Source organism: Haemaphysalis longicornis, unplaced genomic scaffold, assembly GCF_048455015.1.
Source record: "Haemaphysalis longicornis isolate Haplotype H1 unplaced genomic scaffold, Haemaphysalis longicornis Haplotype H1 scaffold_6, whole genome shotgun sequence".
NCBI classification, from domain to species: domain Eukaryota; kingdom Metazoa; phylum Arthropoda; class Arachnida; order Ixodida; family Ixodidae; genus Haemaphysalis; species Haemaphysalis longicornis.
In genome coordinates, this window is record NW_027526407.1 from 63419921 (window position 1) to 63439339 (window position 19419).

A 19419-nucleotide genomic window follows, 5' to 3' on the forward strand; every position below is an offset into this window, starting at 1 on the left:
TTATTGCCGATATTAGCGATGTCAGCAAGCATGCGTTTAATATGGATGAGGAAGAAACTATCACTAAATGCACATAATGTACTCACAGGACAAAGAAAAAAATGCGCTCAGCTTGCTGCGTCGGCCCCCATGTCTGGTCTGATGTCCCGCACTGTTACAGCGGCAGCCACTTATAGACCGCCCTGTTGTCACCTCGCAGCAAACTCGTTCCGCCGAGTTCCAAAATGTGCATGAAAACGCTGCATTTTGCGTCACTTTGCAAAGCGGCTGGCGGCAGTGTGCGGTAGTTTATTATGTTTTTATTTATTTTTAATATGTCCATGAGACCTACAGTAAAAATTTTGAACCGAAACTTGCTTGCCTTTTCTGTACTCAAAAGTTTTTCGCAAAAAATTTACCTCGCGCAATGAACGCACCCCTAAGTTTGCATAAAAGTTTTTTGAAAAAAAGTGCGATCATTACGCGAATACATACGGTACTACAGTGAGACTTCTAAAAACTGTTTTTATAAACATATCTTTGAGGTAATGGAAAGGCAAATTTTCCCTCAACGTAGGAAAGCTGTAATATTTCATTCTGTACGGTTGCGTTGTCAGTTTGGCCTGTCCTCGAAACACAGACTACTGATTTGAAGCTAAAAATAATTGTACACACATAATGCCTTGTGTGGTACTTGGCGCGGTAAACAGATGCAGCAATGACGACGTCATGGACGCAAACAAAAATGAAAACAAATTATTGCTTTACAATCAGTCTTTATGACAATCGGACGCTCCTCATATGTACTAAGAGATGGTAAAGAACCACAACATAAACATGAATAACGGAGCGCAATAAATTACGCATGAAGTCACTGGACACGAAACCAGAAAGCAAGCTCAATACGGAATCTCATTAATCAAAGGTCATATGATTTTGCACGGCGCATATAGCATCACCATCTCGGTGCCAGATAAAGACGGGGGTAAATATTTTAGTGTGTAGCACTGTTTAGCTATTACGTACACATTTTTCCACTTGTTCCGTACTGTCTGTAATGTTGGCTCAGCGCGTCAGAATCAATATTAGAAACCAAGAGTTGATAGAGCCTAAGACAACTTAGAATGGCCCTTGGCGAAGGTATTTCTAGCAATGCAACACCGTAAATAAGTGAAAGCAGTGTTAAATAGTATTGGTGTGGAGCACTCCTTCCAACCACACAGGGATTTGACCTTTGTAAAAATGACTTCTTTTAGATTACAAACAAGCATTGCAGTACAACCCACCGCTACAGTATTCTAGAAGTTAATAAACTAGGTTTTTCTTCATTGCGTTCCTTTGGTGCAGTGAAGTTTGGGTTACAGAAGCCTGGTTAATGGCAATGAGCCCCACTTACGTTAGTTTTGAAGCCCTCTAGACACTATAACAAAAAACCCGAAGAGAAAGACGTGTACCCTGTTAAAAATGGCATCAAAGATGGGAGACAGAAATAAAAAACAACCAGATGAATAAAAGATTTCTCTTCACACTACCGTGAGGACCAGCCGTTACAAGAAAGGCTAAAGTAAACTAACTGGCTTCACAATGTTCTCAGCTGAATAAAACACGGGGATTTTATCGACACTACCCATTCGCCTAACAAGAACGTCCAACTAAGACTACTCAACTACGAATGCTTACGCACTACATCAGACATCAAAAAAAGGAATGTCTGCCGATTCAGTTATTGAAATTTCACTGATACCTAAAATATTTGAAAGGTTTATTTCATCGACTGTATGTGGTCGGAGCTACAACGCCCCCTCTTTCATGCCCCACTGACATTGGTGGTTCGCCTATCAGTGACTCTGCTGATTTCGGTCTAATTTCAGGTGTGTCATCATGAATTTGTGGCAACTTAACTGAGGGGAGGTACCGAACAGAAAAAGTAGAACTGTACAAGTTAAAGGGACAGCTTCGCATTTACGAATTGAACTTCGTACTTATAGCGAAAGTATAGTCAGTGGCCTTTTGGACAGGCCTTTCAAGACGGCACGACACGTATTAAGGACGGAGAGATTTGAATAAAAGAAGACTAAAATGCAAACCTTCCAGTTCAATTTCCTTGGTCACGTCGCACTTGAAGAAACGGCAACGGCCCGGGCAATAGAGTTTTTCAAACTCAGCAGCTACTTTTTCGCCTGCTTTGGCGTTCACGTCCAGCAGGGAGACCTAAAAAATGAAATATAATATTCCCTTGGATGGAAGCAAGAAATCACTCAGTTCATGACTTTATTTTTAGAACACTGAATCAACGTGCGTAATAAATATATAGTGTAATCTTAATGTTGAATTATGTATTCCTATTTCGTCATTTGTGCATTGGGAGGATATATATACGGTTCATCGTTGTCAAGTTCTGCATGACTGAAGTTAAAGTCTACTAAGAGGCAACTTAAACTGTAGCTCGTTGGTGACATAACTAGTTATTCGGCAGTCTGTAGAGCATGAACATGTCTAGCAGCGAATTTAAAAGATCACTTTGTCAAGTGTTCTGTACAAACACCTACCTGTTCTTTTTACACATACGACACTGCACCTAGATGTTCCTATTCCTACATCAAGTTATTTGTTATGAAAAGCTACCAAATGATGAGAGGCTCCCTCCTGGAGCCGTATAATTGCAGGGTTGCATTCGCCTCGCACTTCTCTGTTTCTCTGCCTGCCAAATGGAGATCGTCCCGGTACGCCTGTTTTGCTCATGGCTGAGATGCCTGCAAGTTGGGGCTTTGCGCACGCTGTCTACAAAACACATGCGCTATTATAGTGCCAACTCTGCTTAACATGCTTGCTCTGTTACGGTGGTGACCTTTGCTGCTTTCCCGTCGCTGCTTTCGTTGTTCAGCAGCCTCGGCGTTCCGTCGCCCTTGTTCTCATTGCGGATTCTTTTACCGCGTATAAGGCTCTGCACTTGCCTCACAATCAACTCTACACTATGTATCAAACAGTACAACCAGCCATGCGACGTGTTAAACATGCTCGTGTTGGCACCCTCTCCTATGTCCCTATCCTACGCCGCGGCGCTCTTCCGCGCTGGCTGTTTGTCTACTGCGTTTAGTGCGTCAAGTTTTTCCTCAAGGGAAATCACCTGCCGTTTTCGCGACGCCATCAAAGCACGACAAAGTTCGCGGTTGCAAGTTCAACGGTGTTCTTAAAGCTTGAAGCGCACGATGGCGAAGATAACGCGTGCCATTCTTGCGGTGATGCTTTTATGGCAAACACGCACTTACCCGCTGCGGTCGCTCAGTGGCTAAGGCGTTGCGCTGCTGAGCACGAGGTCGCGGGTTCGATTCCCGGCCGCGGCGGCCGCTTTTCTAATGGAGGCGAAAAGCAAAAACGCCCGTGTGTACGAGATTTCGGAGCACGATAAAGATCCCCAGGTGGTCAAAATTAATCCGGAGCCCTCCACTACGGCGCGCCTCATCGCCTGCGTTGCGTCGGCGCGTTAAACCCTACAATCAATCAACACGCACTTCCGGCATTCCGAAGTGAAACTTCCGTTGTAAGCGCAGTGATGATGGTGATAGCATTGAGTAAGTTAGGGCCATTTATTGGTGACGATTCGCACCCTCATGGGGCTCCATGCAGTCAGTTCCGTAGCCAAGCCTGACGAAGGCTAGTCGAACATCAGAATGGCGGTCCGCGCATATTGCCGGGGCTGGTACGAAGTGTCAGATTGCCACGAATGATCCGGGAACGTGCTCTGAGCCAGGCCGTAACAGTAAGGATTTTAATACATGGGACTCCATGTGAGCTACGCCGGGACTGGACAAAAACAACGTAGCAGCAGGAAAAACGGAGCCCTGAGGAACGTAAAAGCGGGGTTCTAATGCGTTTGTATTCGCCCTAGTTTGTGTGCACTTTAGTGGGCGGGAACCATATATTGCTACACAATATATAGATCTCATAATAACATTGTAGGCTAGTTGCTTTTTATGGTGGTCCTGATGGGATGCGTCTTCTTAGACAAAACAGCCTTCCTCATGAGAGAACAAACGTATATGTACTGGTGCGCCCTATTTATAAGACTATTATATATATTATAACAATGTTCATTCTCGTTTTTCCTACTTGTTATCGTTAAATTCGCGCGTTTGTATACATTAGGAACATCTGCGGAGATCAGTTGTGAACAGATTTTAGGGCAGATTGTAATATGAAATAATCTCCTACGGTGTTAACTTCCAGTAAATTACGTAATCGGAGCGATTTTTTACATGTAGTACTGGAAGGTAGGTCATTTATGTAAAAAAAGAACTGAGATTGGGGTGAGGACGCAGCTTTGCGGAACTCCGAATTTGACATGTGTAAATATCGACGATTTGTAATTGACTTCTAGGTATTCGAAACGGTTACTAGGTAGTCTTTTATGGCACGGATAATGAAGTCGTCACCAAAAGCAGATTCAAGTTCCTAAATTCATGCTTTCCCAGAGATTACCCATTTATGTAGGTCGTATCGGGCGTCACTGGTTGAGCAAAATTCGCTATGAGTGCTTCACTTTAAGTGACGATAGCTATTCTACGTACCATGCATCCTTTCTCAAGAAGTTGTCTTGCAACTTCTTTGCCCAAGCCAGATGCCGCTCCAGTCACCAAGCACACCTTGCCGTTTAGGGACTTCATTGCCGGCAACGAAACCTGTACATTTTATACAGACACCACAGATGGTTAGACAATGTTTAGACAATGGTTAAACAAGACAGTGTTGACTAATTCTTGGGGGTCCCTTAAGCTCGAGACGAAATTCTTTAGCGGCTACTTTTACGTACATTATCCAATCGCTAACGAAAACTTTTACTTGAGCTTTGCACCGTATTTTTCACTCCAACAGTACACGCATCTATATACAACGACCTTGTTTTACGTAGTTTCTCTTCTACTAGTGCTAAGAAATGAACTTGTTATATTATAATTTATTTTAAATTACATTTGTTATATTTAAATGTTTATATACACATTTTTATTGATAAAAATGTTTATAAAATTTTAAAAATATACATAAGAATTAAGATCTGTATAAGAATATATTTATATAAAATTTCTTTTAGTTTTAAATATTTTATAATATATTTTTTATATGAGATATCTACTATAAGCGCTACCTTTCTGAGTGTATGTACGTAAAATGTTTTATACTGCGTATTCATTGCTGCGGCGCCCATTTGCTGCTTCTACTCAAATCATTTGATGTATTCATAATCGAGGGTCCCCCTTCAGTCGATTGACTCTGGGACCCTTGTCTGCATACTAATATGTTAGTATTCCTTTTATGTAATAAACTTTCTCTTTCTTTAAAGCCAAACATATTTGTTTCGGTAACAACATTTTTTTCTCATATCGAGCACAGTGTCAGCGATCCAAATTTTTCCGGAACTACCACACGAGAATTTTGGGAGTAATAAAGACTCCCTAAACGAATGCGTTAAGCTATTCAAAAAAGAATATTTTGGTTGGAAATCGCATGACATTAAAACACCAGCAAAGTTCTTTTAAGAAAAAAGGGGAATTATTAAATGTATTCGCATTTATTCTAAAAATATTCTTTAAGAGTTCCTCGTTTTATTTTTATGAGCGTTTTCAACAGTTCAGTTCGTGAAGACCTAAGCCTCTGTGCAAGTGTACCGACAGTTACTAGCAAAATGAAAGCGAGAACGTAGAATATAACAATTGGGCTTCATGACATCAAGTTATCGTAATTCGAACAACTCGACTCAGAAACTCAACAGGACATATACTACAAATACGAGGATTTGATTGCTCACAATGAAAATATTCTTACACAAATTTTAAAAAAGATATTATAATACAATCAACTGATTAGCAGCTAACGTAATGTGATGTTTCATTCTTATTCCAAACAATAGGCTTGAATGATAAAATTGCCACACAAAAACTTACTTGTTTCAGAATTGTACCAAGGCAAAAGTCGAAATGCTGTACCACGAATGTTGAGGCACGAATCAGGTGGTGTTTTCACAATGTGTACTCTCGACTCAAGGTGAACACGTGGCGGAAGGGCTTATATTTTTTTTATATCACTGTATTTCCGGTACACCCATTAAGGGCAAGGGCAGATGCTGTGTTGTGCTTGCCCTCTTCTCCCGCAAACGGCCCTTTGTGTTTACTTTGTGAGGATAAGCGGTGATGCCGGGAGGGCTTAATCTCTTGCGGACGTGACTGTCACGAGATAGTGTAAGTTGAATGGCGAAACCTCAAACCATGCGGTCGGCGCCTTCGTCAAGGTCAACGGGCTGTCAATCTCCTTGCTTCTGTACTAGGCCGGTATTTTCGGGACGTTGCTAAGTGCAACGCCTGAACTCAGATCTTTGCGCACGTCCTCATTAGTTGAATGACATGTCGCTTTTTCTAGACTTTCCTATCTCAAAGGTCACCGGCAGAAAGACTTGCACAAAATTCCTTATTATTGGCAGATGTGCAACTTTTCACAACTGCGAGTAGTAAGTTCGGGATGAACAACCGACAATTGGTAACCAGCCGGTCTTCATATTTGCCATTGTCCTGGTACCACCAGAGTTAGTACAACGGCCAAATTCCGTCCCGTGGTAGCTTCATGGCAGAGGTCACACTAAACACACAGCGAAAACGTGCTTGAGTAAAAGCAAACGTGTTATCATACAGGCGCTTGCACAAAGGGAATACAATACAATATAATACAAAACGAAATACAACTTTGCGCAATGCAGTGGCTTATATCTTGTTGAGATACTGCAGCAATGCAGTTGCTGGGAATCGCCACACTGCCAAAATGAGATGGGAGAGAAATATTGATCGGACAAGCGACACAATTTTAAGCACTAACCTACACGAGACAGTAAAGGCAACTTTCAAAGTTGTTGCTCCCTGGCCCAGATCCTCTACACGATGTGAGGATTAAACTCCAGAAAAACAGGGATTAAGGCGTAAAATTTCACGGCAGCCCGCTTTTCATGGTTACTGAAATACCTTAATCTTGGATGTTACTGCTCGTGAAATGAGCTGGAGGTGATGCCTTTTTGTGCGTCCATCTACGGATGTGAGCAGATGAACACTGGTCTCTGTTTCTAATTCTGGCGGTAATAGAGCGCGCAAAACATTTGGTACTGCATCTAACCTGCGACAATGAAAATAATGCGCAAAAGCACATCCTTTCTTTGGTATGACGTATCAAATCATATTCTTAAATCCTGGGATCATTATGTTCCAGAGTGGCTTGGTACAGTAGGCGAAGCATTTAGCACGACTATCATCCACGACGTAACTGAAAACGGGCTGTAGACTCTTTCCTCCAGGCTGTTCTATCTCGAAGGTTGCGGTGTCAGAGGATGGTGTTGACACATAGTCGACGTCACGACGGGTTGTTCCCAGCGGCAGGCGAGATAGGCATTCTTCGTCGGCCTGCTAATAGACTCTTGCGTCCAGGCTGTTCTATCTCGAAGGTCGCGGCATCGGTGGATGGTGTTGACACATAGTCGACGTCACGACGGGTTGTTCCCAGCGGCAGGCGAGATAGGCATTCTGCGTCGGCATGCTTAAGGCCGGTCGTGTACGACACGGTCAAGATATAGTCTTTGAGACGCTGAGCCCTGCGTATGAGGCGCACGCAAGGATTATGAAGGTTGATAAACCAGAATGTCGAGTGGTGATCTGGCACCATGGTGAATAGGCGACCAGCAACCATTAATTGAGGGGGTAATCCACCAAGATGGGATCAAAATCTCTGCATGGCGAAAACGTAAGAGAGGCACTCCTGTTCTGTCTACCTGCAATTCCTTTCTGCCCTTTTTATTGCTTTCGTGACATAGGCCATCAGGTGGTAACTTTTTCTACGACGTTGAACTAGCACGGCCTGTACTAACACCGATGTCGTCGGTATGAATTTCTCTAAATTCTAGGGGGTCAAAGTATTGATGTATGGGAACTAACGTCAAATGAACCTTCACCTGGCTAACAGAGGCGTGATAATCAGAACAACATGAAAAAGAAGCACTTTTATGCAGTAGAGATGTCAGTCGGTAATGTGTCAGCAAATTCAGCTAATGAACTCGAAAATAGGAGCAAAGGCCGAATAAACTTCGCAGCTGTCTTAGATAATTCGGCTGCTTCATATCACTTAGAGCTTAGGGATTCCGTGTGTTCGGTATGACGGCACCCTTTGCGACCAAACATACCAGAACAAGCGTTATACAATACCCAAGCCAGCATTGCTTAAACTATAGGGCTACACTAGTTTTTTTTTCAAGCTGTCAAGTCGGTGGATAAGCGTCTGTTGTGCTCCCTAAAACTTCGGTCAGAAATTGCGACATCGTCGGACTAGCGCATCAATATTTCCCACTTGGGTCCCTGAAGAATAGTGTTCATAAAGCAACTGAAGCTGGCGAGAGCACTGAAGAGTCTAACGGGTATTATGAGTAAGAGAGAGAGAGAGATAAACTATTTATTAAAGAGGAAAATGCAGAGAGGTTTGCCGACATCAGTTCGCCGGCATGCTACTCTGCGGGAAAAGGAGGAGAGGGAAAAAAGTAGTAGGTGTAGTGAACAAGAGGAGAGTAGTAGTCGAGAAAAAATAAAATGCGGTCCTTCTACGGGGCATTGAGTTCAAAGTTTTTTGAAATGAAGGGGCGACTACAATATTGTTGACACACCAGTGTCCTGGAGGAATTCGTGTACTGTGAACAAGATTTTGCGCTGAGCGGAGGGAGAGGGCCATGCTCCAAGTACCAATCTCAGTGTCAATGGTCCAGGGTGGAGGCAAACAATTTTTGGTTGTAAACGGTACCTTGAGTCGGCATCAGAAGAGCACTCCAGTAATATATGTTCAACAGTTTCAAGTGAACCGCATTCATCACAATATGGGCGTGATGTCTGGCCGACCCGATGTAGATAGAAACTTGTTAGTGCTGCGTTAAGACGATGCTTATAGAACAACGTCTCCAAAGGGCGGGGTAGACGTTCTGGCAGCCTCATTTTTATATATGGCTCTATGCAATGTAAAGAAGCCGTGATGATACTACGGCAAGAACCATAAACGGTTCCTTTCCATCAGAGCTAGTGTCTTTGGCATCATGCTTCGTAAAGAAAATCTTCTTTCTTTTTCTAATTTGTATGCCCCTGTGGGCAGCCTCGTCCGCTTTCTCGTTTTCCATGATGCCGCTGTGGCCTGGAAGCCACTGCAAGGTAACGCGATGTCCAGCGACGTATGCGAGATGGTGCAAATACTTTATGCCGCGCTGGACACGTTTGTGAACGCTGAAACAGCTAGCCTCACTAGCCTCAGTGGCAAGTTGTTGTGCTGCGAGCACAAGGACACGGGTTCGATTCCCAGCCGCGGCGGCCGCTTTTCTGATGGAGGCGAAGAGCAAAAACGCCCGTGTGTACGAGATTTCGGCGCACGTTAAAAACCCCAGGTGGTCACAATTAAGCCGGAGACCTCCACTACGGCGGGCCTCATAGCCTGCGTTGCTTGGCGCGTATAACCCTAGAATCAATCAATGAATGAAACGGCTAGCACATTGTAAACTCTTAAGTACTGCCCCTGAATGAGCGAAGACAATTTAACCTGTGGGAGGCCGGCGTAGTATGTGTCTAAGGGCTTCGCTGATCCCGTATAGCTCCGCCGACGCAGGCGAAGTCGGCCGCTCAAGCCGACATGACAATGCTTTGTCAGCTAATAAAATAAATATTCCTAGGAGCTGCATTCAGGTGTTGCCGATCCATCGGCACAAATGTGAGTAGTTGAAGATTAAAATGTGTTAATATGTGCAAGCGTCATCTGCAACAGGCCAATTTAAGTACATGCTTTTACGAATTAATTCCAGGTATGAATGATTTTATCCGAAGAGGCGTCAGATTCCACGGCAGGAAGTTCCGTGGCATTGTCAGGGGTGCTTGCGTTGGAATTGAGGCATTAATACTTTTTATTGTTTGTCCAAAGCTAGAATTCTGATTTTGAACAGCAATACGGGGCAGGAAATGCGTTCGTGCATGTAGCGTATGCCTGAAATGAACGCGGAGTGTTTCTTGGAGCCGTAGCACGTCCAAGGGATGGCAACCTGCTTCAGCAGTTGTCGCAGAACACGACGAGCCTTTAAGAAGTCCGAGGCATTTTCTGAGGAATTTATGCCTCGCCGCGTCCAGTTATCTTTTGCTTGAAGGTGTCAGTTGCTGCAGGACAGGAAGGCTATAGCGCAACAGGCCATTCACATACGCCTTGAACAGCAAAACCATGGAGCAGCAATCGCTGCCCCACTGCCTGCCAGCAAGATACCCAATAATTTGCGATGCTGTTGAGATTCGCTTCCATAGCCTCTGCACTTCAGGGACCGACAAGAGGTTTCTGCCTAAGAGAATACCAAGATATATTTGTGTCCGTCCGTAATGCAGAGGCCGGCCGCCGAAGATTAAAGGATATCTATCCATTATTTTGCAAGTGAATGCCATGGCGACGGTGTTTTGTGAGGAAATATGCATACCTCGTGTCCAATGGATGAGTTCGAATGGTTTACTGGGCGTTAGCAAAACAGCTTTTGCGTTGCGTTGCAACAGCGTTGCATTTCAAGAAAATTTGAAAATAGGTTGATTTCAAGTCCGCGGAGTAACCGTAGGAATCCAAATGAAGGCCTGTATGCCATTGGCAATGCGGTGCAGCGGGTTTATATCCTTCTTAGTTCTTTGTCACCATGCCAAAATAGCCATAAACCACACTTTTTCACGGCAATGGCAGGCGCCGCCTTAGGAACACATGGTTCATGAATGACGCCCTTTCCTAGTAACTCCTGGACTTGTTCGCTGATTACAGTAATAAACTCGTAACATTTAAAGCTTGCGTGAATCTATATATTTCACACGGCTCGTTTTGATTCTAGGAGGCAATTGTCCTTGTGGGCATCATCCTCTATTCCTATCCTTAACCCTTGACATTAACATTAAGGAACAGAATAGAATGATAGAATAACGCGCCGTCGTTATCCTCACTGCTATCGCGCAGCACCGAACTGCCCTGCCGAGAGACTCTGCCCACAACGGGTTCGAGAGCGAGCCACGACTCTCACCGCGAGTGTACGTTGTCAGTCACTTCCCATGGAAGCGATACATTTCATAGTACAGGGGTTTATTACGCGGACAACCACGATACAAACACTACACTGCACTACGCACCTAGCCCCTGGGGCATACAGCCGGCAGCGTGTGCCCAGCCCGTAGTCGGGCAGCAGTTAGCGTCCGCCGGCGTTGGCCGGCCGCAACGCTCGCTGACGTAGGGGAAGGGGGCTCTCTGTGGCCGCTACACATTTCCAAGCCACTGGACTCGACCGGGCGGCATCGGCGCTCGTCCGCCGACCTCAGACGGCGCAAGCCGTCACATCGCGGACGCGGGGGCAACCCACCAATGAGTGGAATAGGCCCGCGGAGACTCGCCGGGCATCCTAGATAAACGCACTGACGCAAATCGAGGCATGCGCTAATCGACACGGTGGGCGCCGTGACCCACGGAAGTGGGAAACAACGGTCAATGCAAGAAACGGCCAAAAGTGGCCGAAGGGCATTTACGTACCGTGCGATCGCTGCGCGTCCCAAGGGCGGTCTCCCCCCGGGGAGTCTCCTGCGCGCATCCCCCGTCGCCTCGTAGGGAGAGGAGGGAAGCGCGCGAGGATCGCCCTCGCCCCCACCAAGGAGGAGGACGTCGCTAGCGCCTCCTCGCCCCGATATGAGGGGCTTGGCCCCCACATCCTATGAATACATACCGGCTCCAGAAGAAGAGAGCCGTTTATCCGATATGCTTTTCTGCGCAGGATGTGCTATGACAGAGGCTCCTTTTTCTATTCCTTTCTCTTCTAACAGCGAACAAGTGGCCTACATACCTTTCCATTTAAATCAGTGGAGTCGCGTCGTATCCGTTCGCTGCAAGTGCAGCTGCAGGTCATGAACGCAATTACTGCGTTGGACATCTAGATGCGGTTTCTCTAAACATGGGGCGCTGATGCCGTGAAGTCGGAGTCCCATTAGAAATTGTATGTTTAAATAACTTACCGTACTTACCGATGGAAAAAGTGGTAAGGCATCTCAAAAAATGAACGTGTTTCTCTGAATAACAGTGATTGGTGAATCCGTTTTGTTCCAATGGGAAGCGCATTTGCTGCTGATGTAAACTGAAAACGCATGCATAGAGTGAAACAAGATTCACATTAGGGCACGGCGTTCATTTGGAAGAAGTGATTGGATGATCATGTGTAGGAACCTGGGGGAGATCGCTGCGCCATTAATGAAAAATGAGTGCTACTCCAGCTAAAATCGCGATCGAAGCGGACACATTCAAAGCACTGGATTACTTGACCATTTACTAGCGTACAGTAAAGCCCGCACGAACACGGATATATCGAAGTATTGCCTATATCGAACCCTTGCATAATTTTGCTAAAAATTACACGCATTTAAATCTTTTTATATCGAACGCGATTTTGCTCACAATGGATATATCCAACTCTCCTGCGCGGGATTTTTGCTCTCCTTAGCCTTGTAGCAGTCTTTCCCGCAATACATCGGCGCACAGTGGTGGCGCGGGTGTCACTTGCGACTCCCGCGCGAGCTTGGGCGCGTCCAAACCGGCCGTGGCAGAGTGGACCAACTTCACGCATGCATGCCGTTGGAGCCGGAAGCGCCACATTGGGCACTTCGGGCTGTGGTGTCACCAAACTGAAAGTCCGCGCCCCTTGCTGCGTGCTCTTGCTCAATTCGCTGGTTTCGCCATTATTCGCTTGTATCCACGCTTGTGTCCGCTCTGTCGACGACGCCGAAGACTCCGTACCGCTTCCAAACACGAGCGAAGCCGTCGCTGCCGTGGCCCTGCTACGGCGATACTGCAGTGCCATTGAGGGCATCGGTCTTGTGCTTGTCGACTGTTTAGATACCATGGAGCAAGCAGGCACCAGCAACGCGTTGCGCTCCAAGAAGAAGGCTACACACACGCAGTTCTTCCACCCCAGTGAATTATTGTTTTCTTTCCGAGAAACTGTCGTATCAATAGTGAACTGCAGGGCGGTAAGAGCACAGCGTTAGCTCGGGAGTCCGTCGGCAAGATTGGTCTGATGTAAGTTTTTTTTGCTTGACTTTCTATATTGAATTTTTGCTATATCGAAGTATTTTACAATCATCGCGCTGTTCGATATAAGCGGGCTTTACTGTATATGCACTCGAGTATATGCACTGGTGTACTTGACCGTGTGCAACTGACAGTGTCTATGGACAACAAAATGCGGCAAGGGGACCGAGACCGGTCTCCTTTGCACAATTCTAAGGAGTAGGCTTCACTAAAGCGTCGAAGTCGCAAGAGCGGATCACCACCATGATGCTGGAACTAACAGAGTACACAAAGCTGACATGACTGCATGACTGCAGAGTCTTCAACACGTGCTAATAATGCATTTTCATTTATTAAAACTTGTCCACCTCTACGGCCCAATGTGGCACCACGTTTCTTTAAAAAAATTCCCTCGCACTTCCCCGAGGGGGAGAGTGTGTAAGTGCGAATGCACGGTTGTTGATTGCGCGATTACGGTGGATATCGTGATCTTAATGAGTAGTCGAGAGATTACACACACGCACACAACTACAAAGAAAGATATTTCACTCGTTATTGCTGGTACCGTTGCCCGGTCCGCCATCATCGTTATTGAGATGCAGGACCAGCGACCGCTCACGACGACGGCGCGCGCTCGACTAATACCCTCCCGCGCCACGCGGCCGCTACACGAGCGCCCTCACGCGTCGGAATGCGGAGCGCCCGCTATGCGAGCGAGAGCTCTCCCGCCCGAAGTGGAGAGGAGGCGCCCAACACCCGCAGTCACTGAGCGGAGAGAGGAGGAGGAGAGTAGCGCCCGCCGTTACGGCGAGGGCTACACGAGCGCCCTCACGCGTCGGAATGCGGAGCGCCCGCTACGCGAGCGAGAGCTCTCCCGCCCGAAGTGGAGAGGAGGCGCCCAACACCCTCAGTCACTGAGCGGAGTAGTAGTAGTAAAGTCCTTTATTGGGATGGGACGGCCGGTTGGCCAGAGGGGGGAAATGGGAATAGCAGGGAGGGAGGATTAACACTACTTGAATCTTCAAGGGCCGTAGAGGATCTAATTGTCCATTGAGGATCTCATTGTCCAGTTTGAGGGACCAAATGGGTTGTAGGCCCCGGCTCACACTACTCGAGCCAGACCGCTCTCAAGGGAAAAAGTGCCTAGCGCGGCAAGGAATTGGGGGTCATGGTATGGGGGATTAGCTGGTGAAGAACCATTTGGGAGTGCATTTTCGATAATATATCGATGGTCTGAGAATGCAGTGCAGTGCCAGATTAAATGGTTTAGGTCCGCGATAGAAGTCGCTGAACAGTGCGGACAACGTGGGGGTAGTGACGTCCCAGGGTGAATCCATTTGTATATTATGTGAGGAGTGACAGCAGCGTTCGCAAGAGTCTTATTAATGAAAATTTCGGCTGGGCGTGGTAGGGAAGGGACGCCGTGTAGGTAGCCAAGCGGAGTGCTTGATGCTAGGCGGCATCGGCGGGCGTGGCGAGCGTGGTCCAGCTGCAGGCGAAAGGAGGTGGGCGAGACAGCAGCAGGGGATTGGTCATCCCGCGGAGGGGTTACGAGAAGGCTCTCCCTAGCCGCAGAGTGCGCGGTCTGGTTGCCATGTCCCTGCATCATGTGTCCCGGTATCCATGCCAGGCGAGTTTTAGTGCCATTCTGAGCGAGTATGTTGACCATAGCTTGAATCTGGTGGACAGTAGGATGGTCAAAGAAAGCCTTGTTGAACTCGCCAATAGCATTTTTGGAGTCAGTGAGAATACGAATGCGGGCAGGTAGTGGAGCAGAGACGTTGTAGGCAAGATGGTCCAGTGAATGGAGAATGCCACACAGTTCTGCTTCAGTGGGAGACGGCTAAAGTGTATGTTTCGTAATGGAACCATCAAATTCGGGTCGTGCTGGACAATGCCACGCGAGGACCATTCGGTGGTGGTCCAGGCTGGCATCAGTAAAGATGTCAGTTTCATCTGGGAGCTTCGCCCCCAGGATGCGACAAAGGGCTTTTTGGCGATGACACCTCCTTGCTTTGGGAATGCCAGGTCGCTGATGTGGCGATGTCAGAAGTGGCCTTTCCCAGGGGGCAGGCGGTGCCGGACTCAGTGGTGGTGGCAACATGGTTCGAGCATCCCACGCTGCGAGCGCCGCTCCCTGACCCGTAAGAGATCGACGTTGTTCGTGTTGGAGGGCAGCTTCAGAAAGCAGGGCTTCCACAGGAGGCAGAGGAGCGGCCTTTTCGAGGGCATCTATACGGGTATGTCGCGGCAAACCAGTTATTGTTCGGAGCGTGGCCCTGTGTAGTACTGCTAATTGCTTCTTGTGACTGTTTAAGAGGGTATATACAGGGGCGCCGTAGAGAAGGCGGCCTAGAGCCACTGCTCGTGCTAGGGTAATGCAAGCCGCTTGTTGGGCCCCTCCGTACTTATTTGACATTCTAGAGATTATATGAAGCATTGGCTTCCAGGTACATCGAAGTTGCTTTATCCAGCACTGTGCGCTGTTGTGACTGGCCAATGGGATACCCAACAGTCTAATTTTGCCGCACATAGACCTAATTGGTGTGTCAGACAGATAGATGGTGCGGTGCATATCAGGAGGTATCTTATGCCGTCCCTGAACCACCAAAAACTATGTTTTTTCATGAGCCAAGTCTAGCCCTAACGTTGGAAGGTTCGACGTGAGGCTGTGAGCTGCGGCCTGCAACTCAGTGATCATGTCTTCAGTTGATGTGTAGTCTGCAGCTTCGGTCCATACAGTAAGATCATCAGCATAGATCGCGAAGCGTGCAGCAGAATCCTTTTCTAGTTGCCGTGCTACACGGGCCATTGCCAAATTGAAAAGCGCAGGTCCAAAGATAGAGCCTTGAGGCACGCCCCTGTCCAGGTAATAGGTCTTGGGGCTCCATCCTGGGTGCGTGGCGCTCAGACGTATGGGGCGGTTGTCTAGAAAGGACAGGATCCAGTTTTGGGCTCGCTGGCTGGGGAATGCTTGTGCCAATTCTGTAAGGATTGCAGTTTGGCTCACGCGATCAAACGCTTTACGCATGTCAATGGCAAGGACATAGTCGGGGTTGCCTGCTGTGGAAGTGCGATTGATCACTCGTCGCAGCAACCATAAACAGTCGTGGGTACCCAGGTGTGGTCGAAAGCCAGTTTGTGATGGGTGGAGCCATGGCCGGACGTATTCTATGTAGTGTTTCATGCGATTATTTATGAGGCGCTCTATGAGTTTGCAGATTGTTGGTGTCAAGGAAATGGGCCGAAGGTTAGTCATGTTGGAGGGGTCTTTGTTAGGCTTTGGAATGGGATGGACGAGCGTGAGCTTGAGGTTGTCCGGAATGGTCCCTGTAGCCCAAAGGTCATTGATAACGTCCAGAAGCACTAGGTGGGTAGCTTCATCCAGGTTGCAAAGGTGCTGCCAAGTTAGCCCATCATGGCCCGGCGCCGAACGTGGTTTGCCTTGGTGGAGGGCAGCTTGGAGCTCCGCAAAAGTGAAGGGGAGATCTAGCTCCTCAAAAGGCTCCGATACTGATATGTTGGGTAGAGGGGGATCAGGAGTGACGGAAGCGTGGGGAAAAAACGTAGTTATGAGCTGCTGTTCTGCAGCTTCAGGGGGGTCCTTTAGAGTGAGTGTGGAGAACAGCGTAGACTTATGCTTGCGCTTGCCGGACATCCCACGGTACACCTGCCATAACTTGGAGAGGCCGCGTTCCTTGCCGAGTCTTGCGCAGAGGCTGTGCCATTGTTCGTTGGCGAGCGAGCGTTGGTATTCCCTAATTAGCTTGTATTGTTTTCTTATCTTGAGGAGATCACGGTGACGTTTCCCGCTAGCAAGGTACCGGGTGGTAAGAGTTTGAGCTCTCTTCCACAGGTTCGCCATGTGGGCGTCCATAGCCGGGGTTTTGTCGTCACAGTCAATGTATTCACCAGACAGATCTTTGGCTTCCTGGAAAGTAGTAATGATCTGTTCGAGTGATTGAGGCGTGGACAAAGAAGACATGTGCCAATAGGTTGTCCAATTGATTCGGGATAGGCGCTGGCGTGTTCGGAAGCGTTTTCCGGTAAGAGTGACGAGAATAGGAAAATGATCGCTGCCCCACGTTGTTGTAAAGGGGCTCCAGTCCCTGACAATGCCAGGCGAAGCTAAAGTAAGGTCCGGGGAGGAGTTCTGTTGCTTCGGATGTAGGCCAATCCGCGTGTGTTGCATAGGATCATTGATGATAATGAGGTTACAGTCTTCCGAGGTTTCCTCGAGGCGGGCACCACGGCCATCTGTTTGAGCGTAACCCCAGGTCGTACTTTTGGCATTAAAATCCCCGCCGATAATTGTCGGTGTTCTCGGATATTTAGATACCAAGTGCCGAAGCCAGTTGTACGCAATAGATTTGTGGAGGAGGCGGGTAGCGCGCGCCCATCTCCCCCCGTTGCTAGGGAAGACGAGGAGCGCGCGCACCCGCAGCTGTTGCTATGCGGACGGCGGCGGCGGACGATTCAGGCTCGCTTAAGAAGTGCATTCGCACTTAAAAAGTAAATTCCTAATATCGTAGCATCGGTTGACTGGGGTGGCGAAGTGAATTTCGTTCTCAATAAATGGCCACCTCCCCGAAAAGAAACAACCTTTAGTAAGGAAGTAAGTAACAACCTGGGAAGTAAGTAACAACCTCGTTCAAAGTAAATATCCCCTTATGTCGAAGCCTGTTTTTAGAACCAATATCTACCACAGTAACCGTTGCGTTCACGTATACAAAGGCCCTTGTTCGAACGTTGCAGCAGTAATTTCAACTTCGTCCCATTAGCAAATATATTAGCAAAAGACTGAGTCCCATTAGCAAATATATGTGTGAATAACTTACCGTGTTTTGTAAGCTGAACAATGAAACCAGGCTGTCGACACACTGGGAAAACGTGGCCGATGAGATTCCAGCATTGGTTACACAAAGCAACATGGAGGAAAGAATGCTCAGTAGAGGCCCCTAGCATCTCAATGCATTGCTAAAAAAGTGGAGGGAGTGACGTCATTTTCGTTGGGCCCATAGACAGCGTTGCCTAGTTTTTTACTGCTGCGGCGGCTAAATATGGCAAAATGCCACGGGCCATTTTTTTACGGCGCATTGGCTCTGGCTGCCTCGGTACGCTTGCAACACAGCGCAGTCGCTACGGCAAACGTTTTAGATGCGAAGCATCTCATGGTACAGTTCAAGTAAAGAAAAAGAAATGGAGTTGGGCTATCTACGTAGTGAGATGAACCGACAACCGGTTGGCAATCAGGGTAATAGAGTGAATATCAAGAAATGGGTGTAGTAGAAAGGGAAGGTCATTCATACGATGGAGGGATGAAATACGGAAATTCCGTGGCCCGCAGTGAACTCGAGCGGAGCAAGACAGGAGCTGTTGGAAGACAATGGGAGAGGCCTTCGCACTGCAGTGTGCCTGACTAGGCTGTTGATGACGATGGTTATGATGATGTTGATGATAATAATCTTCGTCTCCTTCTTCTACTTAAAGGTAATAGAACATACCCACTGAGGGAGATTGACTAGTGCTTGAGAATGGTCCAAGCCATTTCCAGAGAGGCAACGCGCTGCTAAATGCGTGGTCTTTGTCGGTAGACGAGAGGTAGACGCCCTTGGCCCCATCGGCCAGGTCATCTCTGCATCGGGACAATAGCTTTAATGCGAAAGGCTCAGATCTCTATGTTTCATGGAACGCATTGTGAGGTACAGAAAAACGGTGGCACATAAAATGGGAGCGAAGGCCGGGGACCTCCCGGCGATGGCGGCTGAGTGCAGACGGTGTGGCGGCAACAGATGGTGAGCCTAACAGTCGGAAGCAAAGGCTTCGTGGCTGTTCGTATATCGGCTATGTGCAAAGTACCGAGAAGTAATCTCTGGTCCTCGGGATTGTAGTTACCACTGCGGGAGGTAGTGCCATGTCGATTGCCGTAGTACCGACAAAGCTATTTGAAACGACCGCAGCAAAAGCAATTTATGCAGTCATTAGGGGTTCTCTAAGGAGCAAGGTTGTCGGAAATAGGAGAGCAGAATGTAAATTTACACTTTATTTACACTATGTATATGCAGAATACCTCCAGTGGGAGAACACAGTGAACCGAGCCGAAGACGTTCTTATCCTTTCACAAGTACAGCCCATGGAGAAAGAATCCGTAGCCATTCTCGTTTTCTTCAATCCGAACTGCACCTTGGCAATAATACGTTAATAGAAGAGCTGCTCATTTTAATAGACAAGACCCTTTGCGGAATAAGCTCTACGCGATTTCGTTACCCCATTCCGAAATTCAATGTAAGCTTGCTAAAAGCACCATCTCAGGTTAAGGTATGGACA

At 47.3% G+C, this 19419-nt stretch overlaps 1 protein-coding gene across 2 annotated transcripts in view; it reads right to left on the reverse strand.

Annotated features, from left to right (window-relative positions):
* Nucleotides 1-11675, reverse strand: part of LOC144142820 (15-hydroxyprostaglandin dehydrogenase [NAD(+)]-like) — a 28183-nt gene extending 16508 nt beyond the window's left edge. The window contains exons 1-3 of one of the 2 annotated variants that reach the window (XM_077674594.1): nucleotides 11569-11675; nucleotides 4548-4658; nucleotides 2067-2190 (exon numbers count right to left, since the gene is read on the reverse strand). In XM_077674594.1, coding sequence (XP_077530720.1) covers nucleotides 2067-2190; nucleotides 4548-4643 — 220 coding nt within the window. In that variant the 5' untranslated portion in view covers nucleotides 4644-4658; nucleotides 11569-11675. Of the gene's footprint in view, nucleotides 1-2066; nucleotides 2191-4547; nucleotides 4659-5918; nucleotides 6115-11568 lie in introns of those variants that run through there. The other variant, XM_077674593.1, reaches the window with a different exon arrangement.
* Nucleotides 11676-19419: the final 7744 nt, after the last annotated feature.